Source organism: Patiria miniata, unplaced genomic scaffold (genome assembly GCF_015706575.1).
Source record: "Patiria miniata isolate m_02_andy unplaced genomic scaffold, ASM1570657v1 HiC_scaffold_29, whole genome shotgun sequence".
Taxonomy (NCBI): domain Eukaryota; kingdom Metazoa; phylum Echinodermata; class Asteroidea; order Valvatida; family Asterinidae; genus Patiria; species Patiria miniata.
The window spans coordinates 20,904,008-20,924,004 of record NW_024037068.1 but is presented as its reverse complement, the minus strand read 5'-3'; the positions used below and the strand labels follow the sequence as shown (position 1 = coordinate 20,924,004).

The 19,997-nt window shown below is 40.9% G+C and overlaps 2 protein-coding genes and 1 long non-coding RNA gene across 3 annotated transcripts; all 3 read right to left on the bottom strand.

Annotated features, from left to right (window-relative positions):
• Positions 1–1,637: 1,637 nt before the first annotated feature.
• On the bottom strand, positions 1,638–3,240 carry LOC119735615. The gene is made up of 5 exons (XR_005272193.1): positions 3,179–3,240; positions 2,712–2,786; positions 2,252–2,326; positions 1,836–1,910; positions 1,638–1,712 (listed from the first exon to the last, which is right to left on the bottom strand). It is a non-coding gene; the product is annotated as an uncharacterized LOC119735615 (long non-coding RNA).
• Positions 3,241–6,354: 3,114 nt separating this feature from the next.
• LOC119735253 lies at positions 6,355–17,219 on the bottom strand. The gene is made up of 8 exons (XM_038208958.1): positions 17,047–17,219; positions 15,812–15,981; positions 11,784–11,788; positions 10,735–11,003; positions 9,771–9,938; positions 9,189–9,229; positions 7,296–7,378; positions 6,355–6,783 (listed from the first exon to the last, which is right to left on the bottom strand). The coding sequence occupies exons 1-8, from the start codon at positions 17,217–17,219 to the stop codon at positions 6,355–6,357; spliced, it is 1,338 nt and encodes a 445-aa protein (XP_038064886.1).
• A 1,877-nt stretch (positions 17,220–19,096) lies between these two features.
• On the bottom strand, positions 19,097–19,792 carry LOC119735252. The gene has a single exon (XM_038208957.1). It carries the CDS (start codon positions 19,790–19,792, stop codon positions 19,097–19,099), a length of 696 nt encoding a protein of 231 aa, XP_038064885.1.
• Between the last annotated feature and the right edge of the window lie 205 nt (positions 19,793–19,997).

Here is a 19,997-nt window from a genome sequence, read left to right as displayed (position 1 = left end):
TTACGTTAATCCAATGCTACGTTTATTTTACCTTCAGTGGTTGAAATTGTAGTTGATTCAAGAGTTGTATCATCTTGTGAATCTGTAGTTACTGATGTGGATGCTTGCAGGGAAAAAGAAAAACGTTGGTCAATTGCTATCAATGTCATCATTTCTAGGCTGATTTTGCAGGTTTTATAATAGAAACATGAGAATTAGTTATACAGTCTCCCGATTGTTTACTTTTTAAAGAAATGGGTATTTCTCAATTTTTTTAAAGTCCAATAAGGTCCATGCATATGACATCATCAGAGGCTATAGAGAGTTGCACAATTTGACCTCACTGAGGTCAAATCTCGCATATAAGTTAACCGTGGGCTAACGGCCGTGCATACCCTCTATCGCTACACTTATTTCACCGCCAATAGAAGAAAGTGTTGTTGAGTCGAAGGTAGTATCATCAGTTGAATCTTTTGTTACTGATGTGGCTGCTTCTTCAGGGAACAAAATGATCAATTGATATACTGCTTAAATTGCTAGATGTTATGATCGGAACATGAGCATTAGTCTTTACAGGCCACCGATTGTTTGCTTTCCCAAGAAATGACCGTACTGCTACTTTGATTTAACAGTTGAAAGAGTTCTACCTTCTTTAGTGGTTAAAGGTGTTGTTGATTCGATGGTTGTATCATCCTCTGAATCTGTGGTAACTGATGTGGCCGCTTCTACAGAGAAAATGAAAAACTTTGGTCAATTGCTACCAACGTCAGCATTTCAATGCTGAATTTGCATGGTGTGTAATAACAGAAAAATGTACATTATTTTATACAGGTCAGTTATTTTTTTCTTCAGTAGTTGAAAGTGTTGTTGATTCAAGGGTTGTATCATCAGCTGAATCTGGTGTCACTGACGTGGATGCTTCTATGGAGAAATGAAAACTTTGGTCAACTGAGTATTATATTAAACAACCTCCCAATTGTTTACTTTTTTAGAAGAAATTGCCGTTCCCGGATATTTAAATTCCAATTGCTACGTGTATTTTACCTTCAGTAGTTGAAAGTGTTGTTGATTCAAGGGTTGTATCATCAGCTGAATCTGGTGTCACTGACGTGGATGCTTCTATAGAGAAATGAAAACTTTGGTCAACTGAGTATTATATTATACAACCTCCCAATTGTTTACTTTTTAAAAAAAAATTGCCGTTCCCGGATGTTTAAAATCCAATTGCTACGTGTATTTTACCTTCAGTAGTTGAAAGTGTTGTTGATTCAAGGGTTGTATCATCTTCTGAACCTGTAGTTACTGATGTTGCTGCTTCTACAGAGAAAAGAAAATGATTTGGCCTAATTGCTATCAGTGTCAGCATTTATAACTGTTCAATTTGCAGGTGTTATGATGAGTATTATTGTAAACAACCTCCCGACAGTTTGTTTTTCAAATCCAATTGCTACGTTCCTTTTTTTTCTTTCAGTAGTTAAAAGTGTTTTTGAATCAAGGGTCAATTAATATCAATGTCAACATTTAACTGCTTATTTTGCAGGGTTGTTATAAAAGACACAGCATTAATGTTATTTTAAAGAACATCCCAATTGTTTACAGATTAAAGAAATAGCCGTTACGCTGATTATGTTATAATCCAATTACTACGGTTATTCTACCTTCAGTAGTTAAAAGTGTTGTTGATTCAAGGGTTGTATCATCAGCTGAATCTGGTGTCACTGACGTGGATGCTTCTATGGAGAAATGAAAACTTTGGTCAACTGAGTATTATATTAAACAACCTCCCAATTGTTTACTTTTTTAAAAGAAATTTCCGGTCCCGGATGTTTAAAATCCAATTGCTACGTGTATTTTACCTTCAGTAGTTGAAAGTGTTGTTGATTCAAGAGTTGTATCATCTTCTGAATCTGTAGTTACTGATGTTGCTGCTTCTACAGAGAAAAGAAAATGATTTGGCCTAATTGCTAGCAGTGTCAGCATTTATAACTGTTCAATTTGCAGGTGTTATGATGAGTATTATTGTGAACAACCTCCCAACAGTTTGTTTTTCAAATCCAATTGCTACGTTCCTTTTTTTTCTTTCAGTAGTTAAAAGTGTTTTTGAATCAAGGGTCAATTAATATCAATGTCAACATTTAACTGCTTATTTTGCAGGGTTGTTATAAAAGACACAGAATTAATGTTATTTTAAAGAACATCCCAATTGTTTACAGATTAAAGAAATAGCCGTTACGCTGATTATTTTATAATCCAATTACTACGGTTATTTTACCTTCAGTAGTTGAAAGTGTTGTTGATTCAAGGGTTGTATCATCAGCTGAATCTGGTGTCACTGACGTGGATGCTTCTATGGAGAAATGAAAACTTTGGTCAACTGAGTATATTAAACAACCTCCCAATTGGTCTAAATTGTTCTAACAATTAGGCCAAATCATTTTCTTTTCTCTGTAGAAGCAGCAACATCAGTAACTACAGATTCAGAAGATGATACAACTCTTGAATCAACAACACTTTCAACGACTGATTTGGACTGTTCTAAACAGAACAAAAAAACTACTTAGCAAAGTTGATAATAAGCAGGACAAGTTCTTCTCAGAACTAATATCTTCTAAGCAGTAGTTATTACCACATGGTGTTGCCGCAAACCGAAACGAAACCTCCCAATTGTTTACGTTTTTAAAAGAAATTGCCGTTCCCGGATGTTTAAAATCCAATTGCTACGTGTATTTTACCTTCAGTAGTTGAAAGTGTTGTTGATTCAAGAGTTGTATCATCTTCTGAATCTGTAGTTACTGATGTTGCTGCTTCTACAGAGAAAAGGAAATGATTTGGCTCAATTTCTATCAGTGTCAGCATTTATAACTGTTCAATTTGCAGGTGTTATGATGAGTATTATTGTAAACAACCTCCCGACAGTTTGTTTTTCAAATCCAATTGCTACGTTCCTTTTTTTTCTTTCAGAAGTTAAAAGTGTTTGGGGTTGTATCATCTTCTGAATCTGTTGTTACTGATGTCACTCTTGTACAGAGCAACAAATGGTCAATTAATATCAATGTCAACATTTAACTGCTTATTTTGCAGGGTTGTTATAAAAGACACAGCATTAATGTTATTTTAAAGAACATCCCAATTGTTTACAGTTTTAAGAAATAGCCAATACGCTGATTATGTTATAATCCAATTGCTACGGTTATTTTACCTTCAGTAGTTGAAAGTGTTGTTGATTCAAGGGTTGTATCATCAGCTGAATCTGTAGTTACTGATGTGGATGCTTCTATGGAGAAATGAAAACTTTGGTCAACTGAGTATTATATTAAACAACCTCCCGATTGTTTACTTTTTTAAAAGAAATTGCCGTTCCCGGATGTTTAAAATCCAATTGCTACGTGTATTTTACCTTCAGTAGTTGAAAGTGTTGTTGATTCAAGAGTTGTATCATCTTCTGAATCTTTAGTTACTGATGTTGCTGCTTCTACAGAGAAAAGAACATGATTTGGCCTAATTGCTATCAGTGTCAGCATTTTACTGTTTAATTTAGAGGAGGTGTTACAACAGAAACATGGTCATTATTTTAAACAACCTCCAGATTGTTTAATTTAATCCAATGCTACGTTTATTTTACCTTCAGTGGTTGAAAGTGTAGTTGATTCAAGAGTTGTATCATCTTGTGAATCTGTAGTTACTGATGTGGATGCTTACAGAGAAAAAGAAAAACCTTGGTCAATTGCTATCAATGTCAGCATTTCTAGGCTGATTTTGCAGGTGCTATAATAGAAACATGAGAATTAGTTTATACAGTCTCCCGATTGTACTTTTTAAAGAAATGGGTATTTCTCAATTTTTTAAAGTCCAATAAGGTCCATGCATATGACATCATCAGAGGCTATAAAGAGTTGCACAATTTGACCTCACTGAGGTCAAATCTCGCATATAAGTTAACCGTGGGCTAACGGCCGTGCATACCCTCTATCGCTACACTTATTTCACCGTCAATAGAAGAAAGTGTTGTTGAGTCAAAGGTTGTATCATCAGTTGAATCTGTTGTTACTGATGTGGCTGCTTCTTCAGAAAACAAAATGATCAATTGATATACTGCTTAAATTGCTAGATGTTACGATCAAAACATGAGCATTAGTCTTTACAGGCCACCGATTGTTTGCTTTTCCAAGAAATGACCGTACTGCTACTTTGATTTAACAGTTAAAAGAGTTTTACCTTCTTTAGTGGTAATTTTATAATCCAATTACTACGGTTATTTTTTACCTTCAGTAGTTGAAAGTGTTGTTGATTCAAGAGTTGTATCATCTTCTGAATCTGTAGTTACTGATGTTGCTGCTTCTACAGAGAAAAGAAAATGATTTGGCCTAATTGCTATCAGTGTCAGCATTTATAACTGTTCAATTTGCAGGTGTTATGATGAGTATTATTGTAAACAACCTCCCGACAGTTTGTTTTTCAAATCCAATTGCTACGTTCCTTTTTTTTCTTTCAGTGGTTAAAAGTGGTTTTGAATCAAGGGTTGTATCATCTTCTGAATCTGTTGTTACTGATGTCACTCTTCTACAGAGCAACAAATGGTCAATTAATATCAATGTCAACATATTTTGCAGGGTTGTTATAAAAGACACAGCATTAATGTTATTTTAAAGAAAATCCCAATTGTGTACAGTTTAAAGAAATAGCCGTTACGCTGATTATTTTATAATCCAATTGCTACGGTTATTCTACCTTCAGTAGTTGAAAGTGTTGTTGATTCAAGGGTTGTATCATCAGATGAATCTGTAGTTACTGATGTGGCTTCTTCTACAGAGAGAAAATAAACCGGTCATTTGCTATCAATGTCAACATTTTACTGCTTGATTTGCAGGGGTGTTATAATGCAAACATGAGTATGATTTAATACAACTTTATTTTGTTTACTTATGAATCTGTAGTAACTGACGTGGCTGCTTTTACAGAACAAAATTGGTAAATTGCTATCAATGTCAACTCTTTAGCTTTACTCATAATGTGCAGGTGATGTAAGAGAAACATGAGCAAAAGCAAATGTAACGTTTACTAGCTTTACCTGTTGTATCGGAAAGGGTTGTTTCAGCACTTGAATGGGTAGGCACAACTGTGGTTACTTCTGAAAGAGAAAAAAGGAAACTTGAGTCAACATTTGTTATCAATTTTACTGAATCGACTATTCCAATGCAGCAACATGTACCCTTCATAAGTATTACTTTTTGAGCCCGCCAGTAAGGGGCACATATAAATGATTTTTTTTACACGGAGCCTTTAATGATATGCAATCTTTATATTGCCGGAATTAAGGTTTCGTCGGGGCCTTTTATTATGCGGAGGCAAATTGCCATATCCATGACCGAAATCGTGATTTCACCGAAGGCAAACAATTCGGTGCATCGAGCATGTATCAACATAACTGCTTGAATTTGAGTGGGGTTTGCTATTTGACATTTTCTGCTGTAGTATTTCGTTGTTGATTCAAGGGCGGATCGGGGGGGGGGGGGGGAGCAAAACCATTTTGTTTTTATGTGACGTCGCAATAAAGGCAGGCAATGAGTACACCACCGTCTAGGCTAAAAAAAACATTGGTTAAAGTGGTCAGAAATTGCCTCAGATTGCACCACCGAGCATCTGGAATCCAACATTTTTTTCGCGGCCCTTAAGTGGGCCCCGATCCCCACGCCGTAATTTTTTTGACCCACTTTTTTGGGGGACAAAATTTTTTGGGCCCCCCTCAAAATTGTGTTCTGGATCCGCCCTTGTGTTGAATCAGCATGCATGACAGTCAGGTATTTCGAAAACATTATGCACAAAAATGTATGTTCCCTTTGAGCAATATTGTGGTTGATAACTGGTACTCTACAGATGACCCGTATGCTGTCAGAATTCTCTAGTATTTCAGATGACATTTGCGAAACTACGTATGCTGCGGCCATTAAAGTTTTATGCGTGGACTTATAATGGCCTAAACCGTAGATAATGTGCCAAAAGCGCCCTCATGTGTCAGGAAATTGGATGGTGCATTTGGAATTTTGAAACAGTCCAATCAAAACAAAATCGAATCAAACTTGTCAAAGTGTCTGAATATGTTCATGCTGTTCGGCGGAATGGACATGCGTATTAAACATGTCTCAGTGTCCTGAACCTTTAAACGATAAAATGTCACAGTTTTGCCAAGCACTGACGCACGGATCCTTTACACAACGATAAACGACTTCCTGTCTGGCGTCTTGACTTCGCTCCCATAGGAAAGCGCATATGTAAACAAAGCCATTACGTCATTAGGTCTCAGGTATTTTTGCGGTAACATGCGCGATACGGCCCAAGTGTGTCGTGCGTGCGCGTATGCGATACTCGGCGCGCGACTCAACGAGATTTCCTATAGGTCGGGGATTCAATGTGCGCGTATTGTTCTACATGTTCTATGCGTTGCTCTTTGCGCGGACGCGGCATATCACGCATGTAGACGTTCCGTGCACTTTGTACACAACTTGGCTCAGATGATTCGTTCATCCTTGTGTTGAGGATCCATGATTGACGATACTTTTCCCCTTTCGTACCGATAACCATAGCCTTGGACGATATCGGGCATGGCTCTGGTCCAACCGCGACGCCACCGTCCAACATTACGTAATAGGACTGCCCCATCGTCAGATTGGCCGAGGGAAGGAAGATCTGGAATGTGTCTTCTTTGGCGATCAAGCTGGCGTTTGACAACAGAGACACATCAACCGAGTAGACCAGACTACCATTCAGGTAGATCCTGACGAAGGCCGAGCTTGTGGGCAGGCTAACCTGCAGATAGTGGCGTGGAAAGAAAGGCCACCACAGCAGATGAGAAAAGATCAGACGAAGGTAATTGATCATGACCTTTACCCTGTTTATTCTCTGCGACCTTGCGGTACGCTAAAGGGTATAGTGTCCATATCAACGTATTTGTTTTCAATTTCGATTTCAAAGTAACATTTATTTTTATTCAACCACAACTTGAAATGAAATCAATTTTCAAGAAGAATATACATTGAGAGAAATCAAAGAAAGACATGTATAGGAAAAAAATAACAGAACATTCAATGAATTAATAGCTATAATGACAAGACCCCAACTGCTACGACGGTATTTGTAAATACTTCACCGCCAATGACCGTGACAATCACAGATGATCTCGCAGATGATCCGTAAATTTCAATTAGGTTTAGAGCGCCGAGAGTAGGCCTGTGCAAGTACACATATGTGACATTCCGTAAGCTGGCTTGTGGAAAAAAGTAACATCACAGATCGAAATATCAAGTTAGAGTACTACTCACGTTATGACTAAACATCAACTCGAGACGCCACAGATCTGACTCTGATGGATCAAGTGAAGCCCGAATTGCCGTAGGGGCATCATCTGAAACGAGAAACCACACAAAAGTAATTCAGATGTTCACAAAATTGCAGAAATCTTATGAAATCATCACGTATAATATGAATTATGCGCTGGTTTAACAACCGCAGTCGAATCACACTTATCTCGGGTTATTACGTACTTATCATCTCGAACACTTCATCCGTTTTATCTAAGTGTTCAAGCATCAATTAAAGAACAATTGACCAATATGTGAACTGCTTTAGCGTACAAGTGGTACGACACATGGCTATCAAGTTTCGACATTGGTGTCTTTTTCATAGTGAGCTAGCCTTTCGCCAATGCCATCGTGGCTTAGAGCGGCGGAGTTCCGAAGACCCGAAGCGACTGGAGCAAGGATTAAGTCAGCACGCACGAGTGGCAAAACCACGAGGCCTTTCCCAACTTGATTTTGTTGAATAATTCATAGTTTTTATGCAAATAAGAGGAGTGCTGAAGGTTAACCTATCACAACGCGGATTTTGCCTGGTCGCTTCCACTTTTAAAAGAAGGGTGAGTACTAACGTAAGAGCATGTAACTGTAAGTTCAGATGAAAAATAAGTTCATACACTCAAATAATTTCTTGAAATTAATTAGTAAATTTAAAATAAGTTAATATAAGAACATTTACACGGTCACGATCTCGTGGAAAACTAGACTCGCATTTTTTGTTTTTAAATTTTGTGCAGGCATCCGGGCGTGTCGACGCGTCCGGGTAGTAGCCACGCACGCACTAAAAGGCTGATGATTGGTTGCAATTTTGCTACCCTTTTGGGGTAGCAAAAATCGAGATTGTAAAGAAAAACATTAGAATTTCTCGACAAGATAGAGAAGGCCCTTGTGGCTTCGTCACCCGCGTGTGTGGTCTCCATCTGTAGACGCTTCGCGGCTTCGCCGCTTTGTCTAATGCGGGCAAGTTAAGCCACGATGGCCTTTGGTGAAAGGCTAATAGTGAGCGGGCTACTCTAATATCTCAACGCACACGGGTCCCTCCTTTTCTTTTCAGTAAGATTGGTACATGTGTATAATTTACAAGGTCGGTCAGCCAGCCAGCCAGCTGGGGAGCAAGCCAGCCAGCCAGCCAGCTTGGGAGCAAGCCAGCCGGCCAGCCAGCTGGGGAGCCAGCCAGCCAGCCAGCCAGCTGGGGAGCCAGCCAGCCGGCCAGCCAGCTGGGGAGCCAGCCAGCCAGCCAGCCAGCTGGGGAGCAAGCTAGCCAGCCAGCCAGCCAGCTGGGGAGCAAGCCAGCCGGCCAGCTGGGGAGCAAGCTAGCCAGCCAGCCAGCCAGCTGGGGAGCAAGCCAGCCGGCCAGCCAGCTGGGGAGCCAGCCAGCCAGCCAGCCAGCTGGGGAGCAGGGGAGCCAGCCAGCCAGCCAGCTGGGGAGCAAGCCAGCCAGCCAGCCAGCCAGCCAGCCAGCTAGCCAGGCAGTCGGGAGTCAGTCGGGGAGTCAGCCAGCCAGTCATTCAGTTAGTCATTGAGATAGCAAGGAAGACACTAGGCTAACACTATTGGACAAACCAAATAGGCCATCAGCCTGGGGGTTTGGCCGGTATCAAATCAGGGCATGAATGATTACAGTGTGCATGCGCAAGGTATACCGCCCCTAGAGTGGTAACAAGCATTTTTAAGGACATTTTGAAAAAAAAGTGATAACATCCAAAAAGCTGCCACTGCTGCAATGCTATCACATATTTTCCAACCCTGGAGGTGTGAACCTTGCCAAAAATCGCTATGACGATTATTCCCCTCATTTGATACCGGTGGCCAAAATTTTGGACCGAGGCTGATGGCCTAAAAAGAAATCAACTTGCATACCTTCCACTCTGAGGTTTACACATCTCGTAGGACTGGTGCGGCTGAAAAATGAGGCAAGACATTTATTTTGGTCAGAAAACATTAATGGATACAATAATTTGGGACGGGCACTCGGCAGCAAGCCGTCGAAATGTTTCATCACATTTCAAATTGGCTACTTTCACACATATGATTTTAAAACAAACGAGGCAGTTTATGTTTTATCCTCTTCAATAACAATAATAAAGAAAGCATATTGCAATTTCCGACTCTTTCCTCTCTATATTGCATGATAGGTTAAACGACCGTATGTCCAAATACAGGGTGAGTCAATAAAAGCGGAACCCAAACCCAAAAATAATATTTCATATTAAAAAAATATGTGGCACCCAAACATTTATAATGACTGGAAAGCCATTTCATAATCAACTATTAGATGTGATTTCAATGACTCTTCTACTAAAAGAAAGCTTATGAATTGGGCGTTCATTTTCTAGATTTTGAAAGTGCTACATGCAGTACTTCACTAAAGCAATGGTCCGACATTTGGGTTTCTCTTTTTTTTTTACTCACCCTTTATGTTCTTACTTGTTCTCATCTTACCTGTTTTCGTCTAAGGCGGAGAAGCACACCACATGTCGGCCTATTTGACTCTCAGTCGGTGTCCATGTCACTGTCGTAAAATATTCATCCGGTCCGGCAGAATTGTTGAAATAGGAGATTGCAGAGGTTTCCAAGTTTGAAGGCGAGACTTTTTGAAACAGGACTATCCTGCAATTAAAAAAAAAATGAAGAGAAAACTTATTCTTAAAATGTATCTCTTGGTAATAAGATATGATTTTGTTCACAATCAACATTTTTGAGGGTACTTCAACCTATTCGTCTACAAACCCTCAAACAGGACATTCGGTGGTGGATATTTTTGTGTGCACAAAATACTTTTGGTAGGAAGAGATTTAGTGGATATACGTTGCAGGTTGTCAAGCACCTTATATTGGAATGGTGTTTTAATAAATGTAAGCAATACAATGACTTTGCAATGATATAATGTGTTTGGTAATCTATGGTAATAGTGATATAGAGTGCCACAGAGTCACTTTAAAAGGCACTTTAAAAATAACTTGAAAAAAGTAAGACTGCTGCAAACTGCTTACTGACTGGGTGGACCTGAAATATATAAATCTAAAAGTTAATGTGGCCTGACGTTGCGAACTTAGCAAGTTCTTCTTCAGAGGCTAAAACAGAAATGACAGAGGTACATACATTAACATGGGGGTGCACACAAACATGCAGGGATGAAAGAAGAAACACAAAAGGAGGATAAGGTGGGAAAGGTGTGGAAAGATGCAGGGGAGGGTGGATGAGAGAACATCTACTAAAACATAAGGGTGGATGAGAGAACATCTACTTAAAAATAACTTATACAATTAATTGTTGCATCTGAATATCGGCCCAAAATGAAAAAAAGAACAGCCCCTGGTGTTGTATGGAACCGTGGTTTTGAATCGTGAAAGAAAAACCCTGGGTATGTGACTGGGTCTTGTTATGATATCTATGTCGTACTCACTCAGCAGTGATGCCGCGTGCTGCTCGGATTGGAAAGCTCAACTCCATTCCCGGTGCGATCCCATAACACGCACCGTCCTCCGGTGTCGGGGCTACGAATGATGGCTTATCGGAGCAGGGGTCGGGGCTGTAGTAAACTTGGATCAGGAACTGAAGAGGAACACTGCTCTTGGGTGTCGTTGAGGATGCTGAGGCGAAGTCCTCCACGTTAATTGTAACGGCATACCACCCAATCGACAAGGATGAACCGAGGGCCAAGACACAGGTTTCCTTTGCCGAGATAAACAAAAATACAAAAAGATTGAGCAAGACACGATGTTTTGTTGAGAGGCGTCTTGTTTCACATACGCAATACGTTGCGGACTGTGGACCATACACCTCGTGTGGGAATACTGTACTGGTTCGCGCGCAAAGTCCGCACGACACATTTATCCCGACTATGCACGAAGTCTCCCAGACTAATCCCCGCCCCCAATAACTTTGGATCATTCCAAATACGCAGTGGATTTTTTATTTCAATTCAATATTACATTCATTTCCATACTGAAACAATAACATAACAGAAAGCTTAATTGATTGGTCAATGCTATTCCAAAGACAGGGACCGTAAAAGCGAAGTGTGTTCATGTAATGGATGGACCGGGAACCAGTCTAGGTCTCCCCTAACTATTTTTTTCTGGCCGTTGAAGGGGTACTTGTGCACGGAGCTCACAGCACTGGTGTATCCAGGTTTTTGGTCTGGTATTGAGTCAATATGCTATCAAATTACCAAAGATTGGAGGGATCCCAGGACACAGTAGTCCCTAGTCGTGGTACAATTCGTTACTTGTTGATTTTATTCCCATCACGCGTTTCATTTTATGAGCTTTGCATTGGTATTGTTTATCGATAGAGGGAGCATCTTGTTTTGCGCTTTTAATAATGTAGTTACGTCATGGAATATTATTAAAGGGGCACTGCGTCCTGAAATCCCAGAAAAGTTTTTTTTTTTTAATGTTAACTTATCCTGTTTCAAACATATGGTTGAAAGGAAACAACCTAATATCTTACCGTTCCTGAGAAAAGACGAAAATAAAACCCGACTTGTTTACATCGGACTCGACGGAGTATGATACGTGTTTCCTGCCGTTTTTATACAATGTACGATCCACGCTGTGTGTGTCTAGTATTACACACGTACACAGCACCGCGCTCACGAACAGCGGTGACCAATCACAGATGCACAAAATGCGATTTTTTTTTACACGTCCACAAAAGTTGAACCCTTACGGCTGGAAACGCAACTTGCACGAACAGCCGACTTTTGGGGGTTGAAAAAGTGGACCCCGAAAGTCGTTCTCGCACGAATAACACAAAGAATACTACAAAACCGCCCAGTTTTTTAAAGGATAGTTGTGTGAATGTTTATATACAACTTCTAAATGATCTTTCCGATTAACATCATTTTGTTCAAAACGCGTTTTGTAGCCCAATTGGGCGTATTCCCGGACGCCGCGCCGTGTCCCTTTGAGGGCCTAAACGGGCTTTTGAAACCAGGACCATCACACGCAACTTTCATGATCAATCAGACACATATCTGTCACGTCTCATATTGAGGTGTAGTCGTAACGTGAGTTATACGCTGAGTAATTTACTTCTTTATATGTTAGATATAACTTTTTAAGGCAAAGATGTGTAATTGTCGGACTCATCAAACAGTCCATCGATAACGGGCACGGTACCTGTCAAATTAAAATGACTCTAAGAAACCTGGGTTCAATGATAGTTCGCAACGTGTCACAAAGCAAGCTGCATCCACGATATGGCATAATTCTCAGAGAGTGAGTCAGGTAGAAATACAGGGTGAGTCACAAAAGACGAAACCCAATGTAGGGACCATTGTTTTAGTGAATTTCTGCATGTAGCACTTTCAAAATCCAGGATGTGAAAGCCAATTTATAAGCTTTCTTTCGGTACAAAAAAATCATTCAAATCACGTATGCGCTCTTTATCTTAAAATTACGGAATCTTAAACACAGCCACCGTTTTAAAGTTCTGTCCACGGATCACACAAAAATAAGTGTGCGTTCTTTCAGCAAAATGAAAACAATTCACACACATCCCTATGTGATTGTTTTCGGTGGTTGTGTTAAAATAATTGTGTGAAAATTGCTACTGTAACATTTTTGTCCGCTCATCACCGGCATGCGCATAGCACAATTTTGATTTAAAAGTGAATGCCAGTACATTGGTGTTGGGTGTTGCCGCTCCATGATAGTATTATAATAGATTTCAGTCTCACTTTCCGAGTACTTGATGATACGGAATTATGCAATTGCTGTTAGCTATTTAGTAAAATCAAAACTCAATAACGCCGAAGGGGTCAAAGACAACTTGAAGGCAATGACAGGGGGAAAACTAAATAATTTAAAGACAGCAATGGCCATCCATGAGTTTGTGCCTGGTGAATAAGATCCGGTGTAGCGTGAATATCCGACTCCATGAAATGTGACTCATTGGTAGTACTGCGCACGCGTGAGTACGATACTATGCTATTTTTAGGATCGTTTCGGGAGAGTGACAATGTCACGTGCGAGGGATTAACCAATAATAGGGCAAAAGGGTCCGGTTTTCATAGCAGTCGGATTTTCATGTGACATGGGCACTATTTTTTAACCCGAATTCAAGTAATGAATGATACGCGACGGGGCGTGCGTGGTCCATATCTCACTGTTGGGGGATTTCATTGTAGCGTAGCAATAGGGGTGCATATTACACAGGTTAAAGGGGTGCAAAACAAGGGTCACGAATTTCCCTAAAGTCTTGGAACCGGAAAAGAACAGAGTAAGATTTTAAACAAATTGAAAAATGGAACAAATGTTAAGGTGTTGTGGGAATTTACCGTATCTAGAGTTGTATGAGGCATGGTGGTCACCCCCCCTCTTTCCGCAGATCCCTCCGACCAGCGACATCTCGCCACGTCATCATCCGGGTCTGTAACTGAATGATGAGTTACGTCACTATTATTATGACATTGAAAACTTTAATACTTACGGAAGCCCGTTCGTACGGAAGCCCGTTCGTTCCAGGTTTTAAAGTGTAAAAAAAATATAATAATTTTCAAAATCACGCAATACTTTTTCGAAATAAACCTTTATCAGCGCTCCCCATTGAAAATATGGCACTAGGCCCCCCAAAAAACGTTGACGTTTGGAGAACAAAAAAAGGTTTACATTTCAGGCCTCCACCCTTTAAAAAATTGTGGATCCACCCCCGGTAGCGCATCCCCCCCCCCCCCCCGCCCACAAAACGATATATATAGGCTATAAAACTGCGTCTGACAGGTCTCGCAAAATCTATCCATCAGAGCTTAAATTCATCAGCCCTTCCCAGCGTCCTGTTTGCAGGGCTAGGGCGGGGGTACGAGTAGTCTGGGTTGCGCTCGGTCTGTGCCTATATAGTAAATCCACTCAGGGTGCAGTCAACTAATTCAAGTGAGAATTTCTACGCGAGCTGATTAGCATAAAAAGTGACCCCACAGTTTCTTTTGAAAACGGGGACCATTTGGCTTTAAAATGGTGAAATTGTGTAAATGTATCCCAAGATCAACTCCCTGGTTTTTGGGCTTCCATCTGAGGGCAGGCTTGGTAAAATAACGCTTGAAAAATGGGTCCTATTTGCCTGAGAAAGTGGAAGGATGCAACTTGTAAAACGGCTACATGCAGGCTTGGGAACTATCACTTTCCGGGAGGTGATTTTGTTTTGTGTGAAAGTTTAAAAATGTAATCGGCTAGTCTACCCAAAATTGAAAAGAAATGAAAAGATGAAGTACAAGACAATAATTTAATTTTTGTTTGAGAAACCCCAGTGATGTCGGCTTGTATGTTATTTGGCCCTGAACTTTGTTGATTTTACACTGTTTTCAATGGAGCTTGAATTGGTTCAGTGCACCCCTCACAGCGCATATCGAATATGTCCTTACAGTACATAACGCGCGCCCTCATGCGTCGAATCCGGACCACATGTTAAAAACGTACATGTTATTTTCAAGTGATGCAACAACCCACTTTTGCACCACATGTATGCAGATGCTCTGCAATACATGCACACACATGCACGAGTAATACGCGTGTTGTACAATGTACATACAGTGTGTGCGCATTGTTATACGGCACTGAAGTGGAATACGCGCTGAAGTGTACTTTGTCGGGCATCTGGAAAGACGTAAACTGAGTGATTTTGCTCCTTTTTTTTGAGATACCAACGTAAAGCAATTCCGACTTGAGTCAAGTCTAGGGTACGAGCGAAGTCACGTTTGGTCGTAGCCTTCACCAAGGCTATCAGCTTGTTCCCATACGAGCGAGCTTGTTCCCATACGAGCGAGCTTGTTCCCATACGAGCGAGCTTGTTCCCATACGAGCGAGCTTGTTCCCATACGAGCGAGCTTGTTCCCATACGAGCAAGCTTGTTCCCATACGAGCGAGTTTCCCGCTACCGCACACCGCGCGCGCAGCGACACAATGTTGTACTATACCGTTAGCCCCAACGACCCTTGCGTGTGCTTTGTATGCAAGTACGTACGCCCCCAAAACACTTCCGCAAACAGCCGCACAGTAAGTCGAGGCGGTATCTTCCGCCTCGACTTACTGTACGGCTGTTTGCGGAAGTGTGTGTGGGGCGTACGTACATGCACACAAAGCACACGCATGGGTCGTTTGGGCTAACGGTATAGTAAACGCTAGTAATTGTGTCGCGGCGCGCGCGGTGTGCGGTAGCGGGAACAAGCTCGTATGGGAAAAGATAGCCTTGGTCAAGGCTAGTTTGGTCACTGTCGGACAGTATATGGTGCTCTTCATTGCGGCACAATTGCCGACGTTCGCAGGACGTTTGCAAAAAAGCCACTCGTAAAAAAGGGCATTCGTAAAATATGGGGGGATTATTAAGCCTCCTTACACCCCTGATGCTACTGCTTAATCACACTCCAATACCCTTATTAAAGACAACAACCCTAACGAATATATGTCTAAGACCTTTTTCTCTGCCTGTACGATTAATAATGCAATTGGCGTCCTGTCGACGAAGAATTATAGAATGCTTACCTGGAATGTGTAATTCTTGCGAGCATCCATGCTGCACACGAATTGTCGACATCGAAGTGTTTGGGGAGGAGTTGATCACACCGTTGTAGGGATTGAGGTCTACGTGGGCTAGAGCGTCGTAACGCGTCCAACCGCCATTATTAAGAGTAATCCAACAGCAATTGTCGTAGCTGTAAGAACCCAAAATAAAGCCTGTCAGACCTGTCGAAACCAGCAATAGGTTTCTCATGTATAAAGCGCTAAGAGTATGATTGTGTGTACGAGTTAACAGGAGTTGTTACCGTGCACAGTAGGGTAACACGCGCCACTAAAGGCGGGGCTGGGGGGGGGGGAAGTGGGGGAATGGATGTTGCATCCGTGCTGAAAGGTAGACAGGTTTTATTCAACGGTCATCCGACCCCCATCCCCCTTGACTACGCCATTTCATGTGAACAAAAGATTTCCACAGGATGTGGGAGCTCAAGACGTTATGTCAAGTCCACATTACAAGTGCAAGTGGCATTTTTTTGAAACTTGATTGGTTTCAACTGCACGTGATTGATTGGTTTTAACTGCGAAGAGGGCGACAGGCGTAGCCGCCTCATTACTCCCCGCGAAGCAGGCGATGCGAAGCCTCGTTAACAATAGTCCAGAATTTCGTGTGCAAAGAAATTGACATGTACCTTGCAATGTTGATGTCACGATCAAAGATAATAATAATAATATAATACCGGAGTCTTATATAGCGCACGTATCTACTAACAATTAAGTACTCAAGGCGCTGGAAATTATGTCTATTATCAAAGACAACTAAATGTAGTTTATGAGAAATATGAGACCCATTATGTAGCACCTGATAAGGGTGTACAAGGTGCTGCGGCGCATGTTGCAGCCACTGCAAGAAACACCGGGGCAAACCCCTTCTCTTAGCGATGAGTGTTACTAGCTTCTTTAATGTGCATTACACAACACACGAGATCCACGGCTTTACGTCCCATCCGAAGGACGAAGCAATAATGGTAAAGTGCCTTGCTAAAGAGCACAACCACCATGTTCCCACGGTCAGGAACCCATGTACCACGGCACACGAGTCCAACACCGTAACCATTGGACCACACCAATCGCACTGTCGTGGTGTCAGTCTGTGTGGGCTCGAACGATAAATGATAAATTTATCTTGCAACTTTTCATGCTAGTGTTGTTGAGTTTTTCGTATTAAAAGATCTTTTTTTGGGGGGGGGAAGCAAGATTTATACCTGATGTAAAAATCTTCCATCCCTGGGTCAGCGGTAAATGTTGTACTGCCGATACCCGTCTGCCAGTCCTCTACTTCGCTGTAGTCTGTACAACGATATGATTTACTCAGGTATGTGGTGCTGCAGTTGGAGCAGACTATCTTCAGTGTCCCGCCGGGGTCAATAGAAACCATGCTGGCAATGTTGGCCTCGGTGCACCGGGTCACATGCGATCGAGTAAACGTGAACCTCCACCCGATAAATATCTTAGATCAGACAAGGGTAAATAAAAGAGATACATTTCTTGAACAAACATTATGGACCGTTTTTACAACTGCCCATGCTTTGAAGGGGTTTTTTTAAGCTGAGTGACAACCAGAAATTACACACAGGTGTTCAAATACAAATGAAATTGTAATACTTTGAGTCAAGACTGATACAATATTTTTACTGTCGACTTTTTGTTTTGTATCTGAGGAACAAGTCAAGTCATTTTTTGCGGAAATGACGATAGTGATTTTTGTCTGTTTTCCTTTGCACGTTTTCGTTCATTTATGTGGGTAGGTAAACCTCCATTGTTCATTGTATTTATAAATACGTATCTGTAAATTATAATTTAGTGACCAGCTGCATTTTGTGGTACATGTATTTCTATTTAAATAAATATAACCTGTCAGTACAGAGTATGCCAATTACGTGAAATGTTTACAGTTATAATATACTTATGTTATTTTTAAAAGGAGCGAGCCACACATTTTTGAACGATTTGTTTAGTCACTTTTTTTTTGTTTAGTCACAACTTGGTCACATTTTTTACTGGCCCTATGTGAAAATGATGTGGATTCGTTTACACTGTAATAATACACTAAAACTAGACTTGTGTTGCAGTGTCGTCAAATAATTTTTAAAATGTTTGCAACCATTTCCATCATGGTAAAACTGTTATTTTTAAGATTGAAGCATGCTAATGTACCACGACAGCTGACCTATATAATAAGTGCCAACTGAGAAATATTGTGTCACATATGCATATGTTTTATGACGTATTTATATGCTAGTCTTTATGTTGCGTTTTTTGTATAATTACTCATTTTGTAGAAATATTGTTTTACTTTTTAATTTAGTCTCATATCAGTTTCTTGCCAACCTGTTTCGTATGGGATTTTTTACACTGTTATCTTATTGTGGCATTTTTTCCCCTCATTTTTGGCATCGTCTCCATTTCGGCTTCAGCCTTGCAGCTGTCTCAAATATCGAAATAAAATGAATAAATTAAATATTAACACTCACTAAAGAGTCCATTGGACGTTGGCTTTCTCTAAAAGAAATGCTACATTAAAATGTTGAGTAAAAATCACAGAACGTCAAAATCTTAAAATTTGAAGCTAAAGCCCAAGATGAATTAAGAATTTAAGACATGGGTCGCAGAATCTTTTATGGGTGATCGGAAGCATGAAGTGAAGGGTATGCAACGTTGCAGCAAGGGGCAGTTTGCTCAACAAGTTAACTATGGCGTGCAAATATAACATTTAATCCAGAAATAGAGATATCTGTATTTTAAAAGAGATGTCTCTATTTGAAATAGGACCGGACCATTTCACACAATATGGGGGATTCTACAATCCCGGCCAAAATGGTTGGGACACTTCCTGAGCCTGCCACGGTCACCCACTCCCCCGCTCCCCCGGTCAATGTTGTTCTCTCCAGCCGATGGAGCACACACCGCGCAATGAGAGACAACATTGAACGGGGGCCGGGGGCTTGGGGGCCCAGCGAGATTTGGCCAGGATTGTAGCTGCCGAACACAGTATCTAGAATATGCATGTACACGTACACAACACAAGTTTTGAAGTGAAAAACCGTTCAGCTGAATGAAGTATTAATGTAAGAAGTATTCATGTTTTGTTTAGCACATTATCAATGGTATGAATACAAGATTTGATAAGCAAACCACTTATTAATATGATACGTACTATGAAGGCGAGATAACGCAAACCATGCACAAATCACCCCTCTCGGGACTAATATGCTTACACTTACACTTACACTTACGATTTAATGGGAATAAGTATTAGGCTTTATAAGCCTTTATGACCCCATATCTCTTCCAGTACTCGTCGAGCTCATGTTTGAAAGAATTTGTGGTCTTGGCATTCACAACATAACTTGGTAGATCGTTCCAAGTGTTGACTACTCTCTGGGAGAAGAAGTCTTGCCTGCATCTCAGAGCTTTGTTCATCCCACTCTTAAAGATCTTCATGTTGTGTCCTCTTGTTTCTCTTGTGTTGGAGATTTTGAAGAATCTTGTTGGTTCTGTTTTGTCAAATCCGTTGAAAATCTTGAACACTTCTATAAGGTCGCCTCTTGTTCTCCTTTGTTCTAGGCTGTACAAGTCGAGTGCCTCTAGCATGTCTGGATAGCTAAGATGTCTTACAGCAGGAACCAGTTTGGTTGCTCTTCTTTGCACCTTCTCCAATGTGTGGATATCTTTCCGCAGCCCTGGGTTCCATGCTTGGACGCAGTATTCAAGATGAAGCCTTATGTATGTTTTGTACAATACAGCAAAACTATCCTTGGTTATATGCTTGAAGGTTCTCTTGATAACTCTGAGGCTATTCATCGCTTTCTGGGCAGACTTTGCACACTGAACAGACGACTTACAGTTGTTGCAGATATACACTCCCAAGTCTTTTTCTTGATCTCTTTCTTGTAGTTTGGTATCTCCCATCTGGTAGATACATCCTGGGTTGTTGTTTCCCATATGCATGGTTTTGCATTTGTCTGCGTTAAACCGTAGGAGCCATGGACCAGTTCAGCAGTGCATCGATATCACTTTGTAGTTTGACTGCGTCTTCCGGTGACTTTATCGTGAACAGTATCATCGGCGAACATCTGAACATTTGATTTTACTGTTCCAGGTAAGTCGTTGATTTACAGGATGAAAAGAAGCGGTCCTAGCACCGATCCTTGAG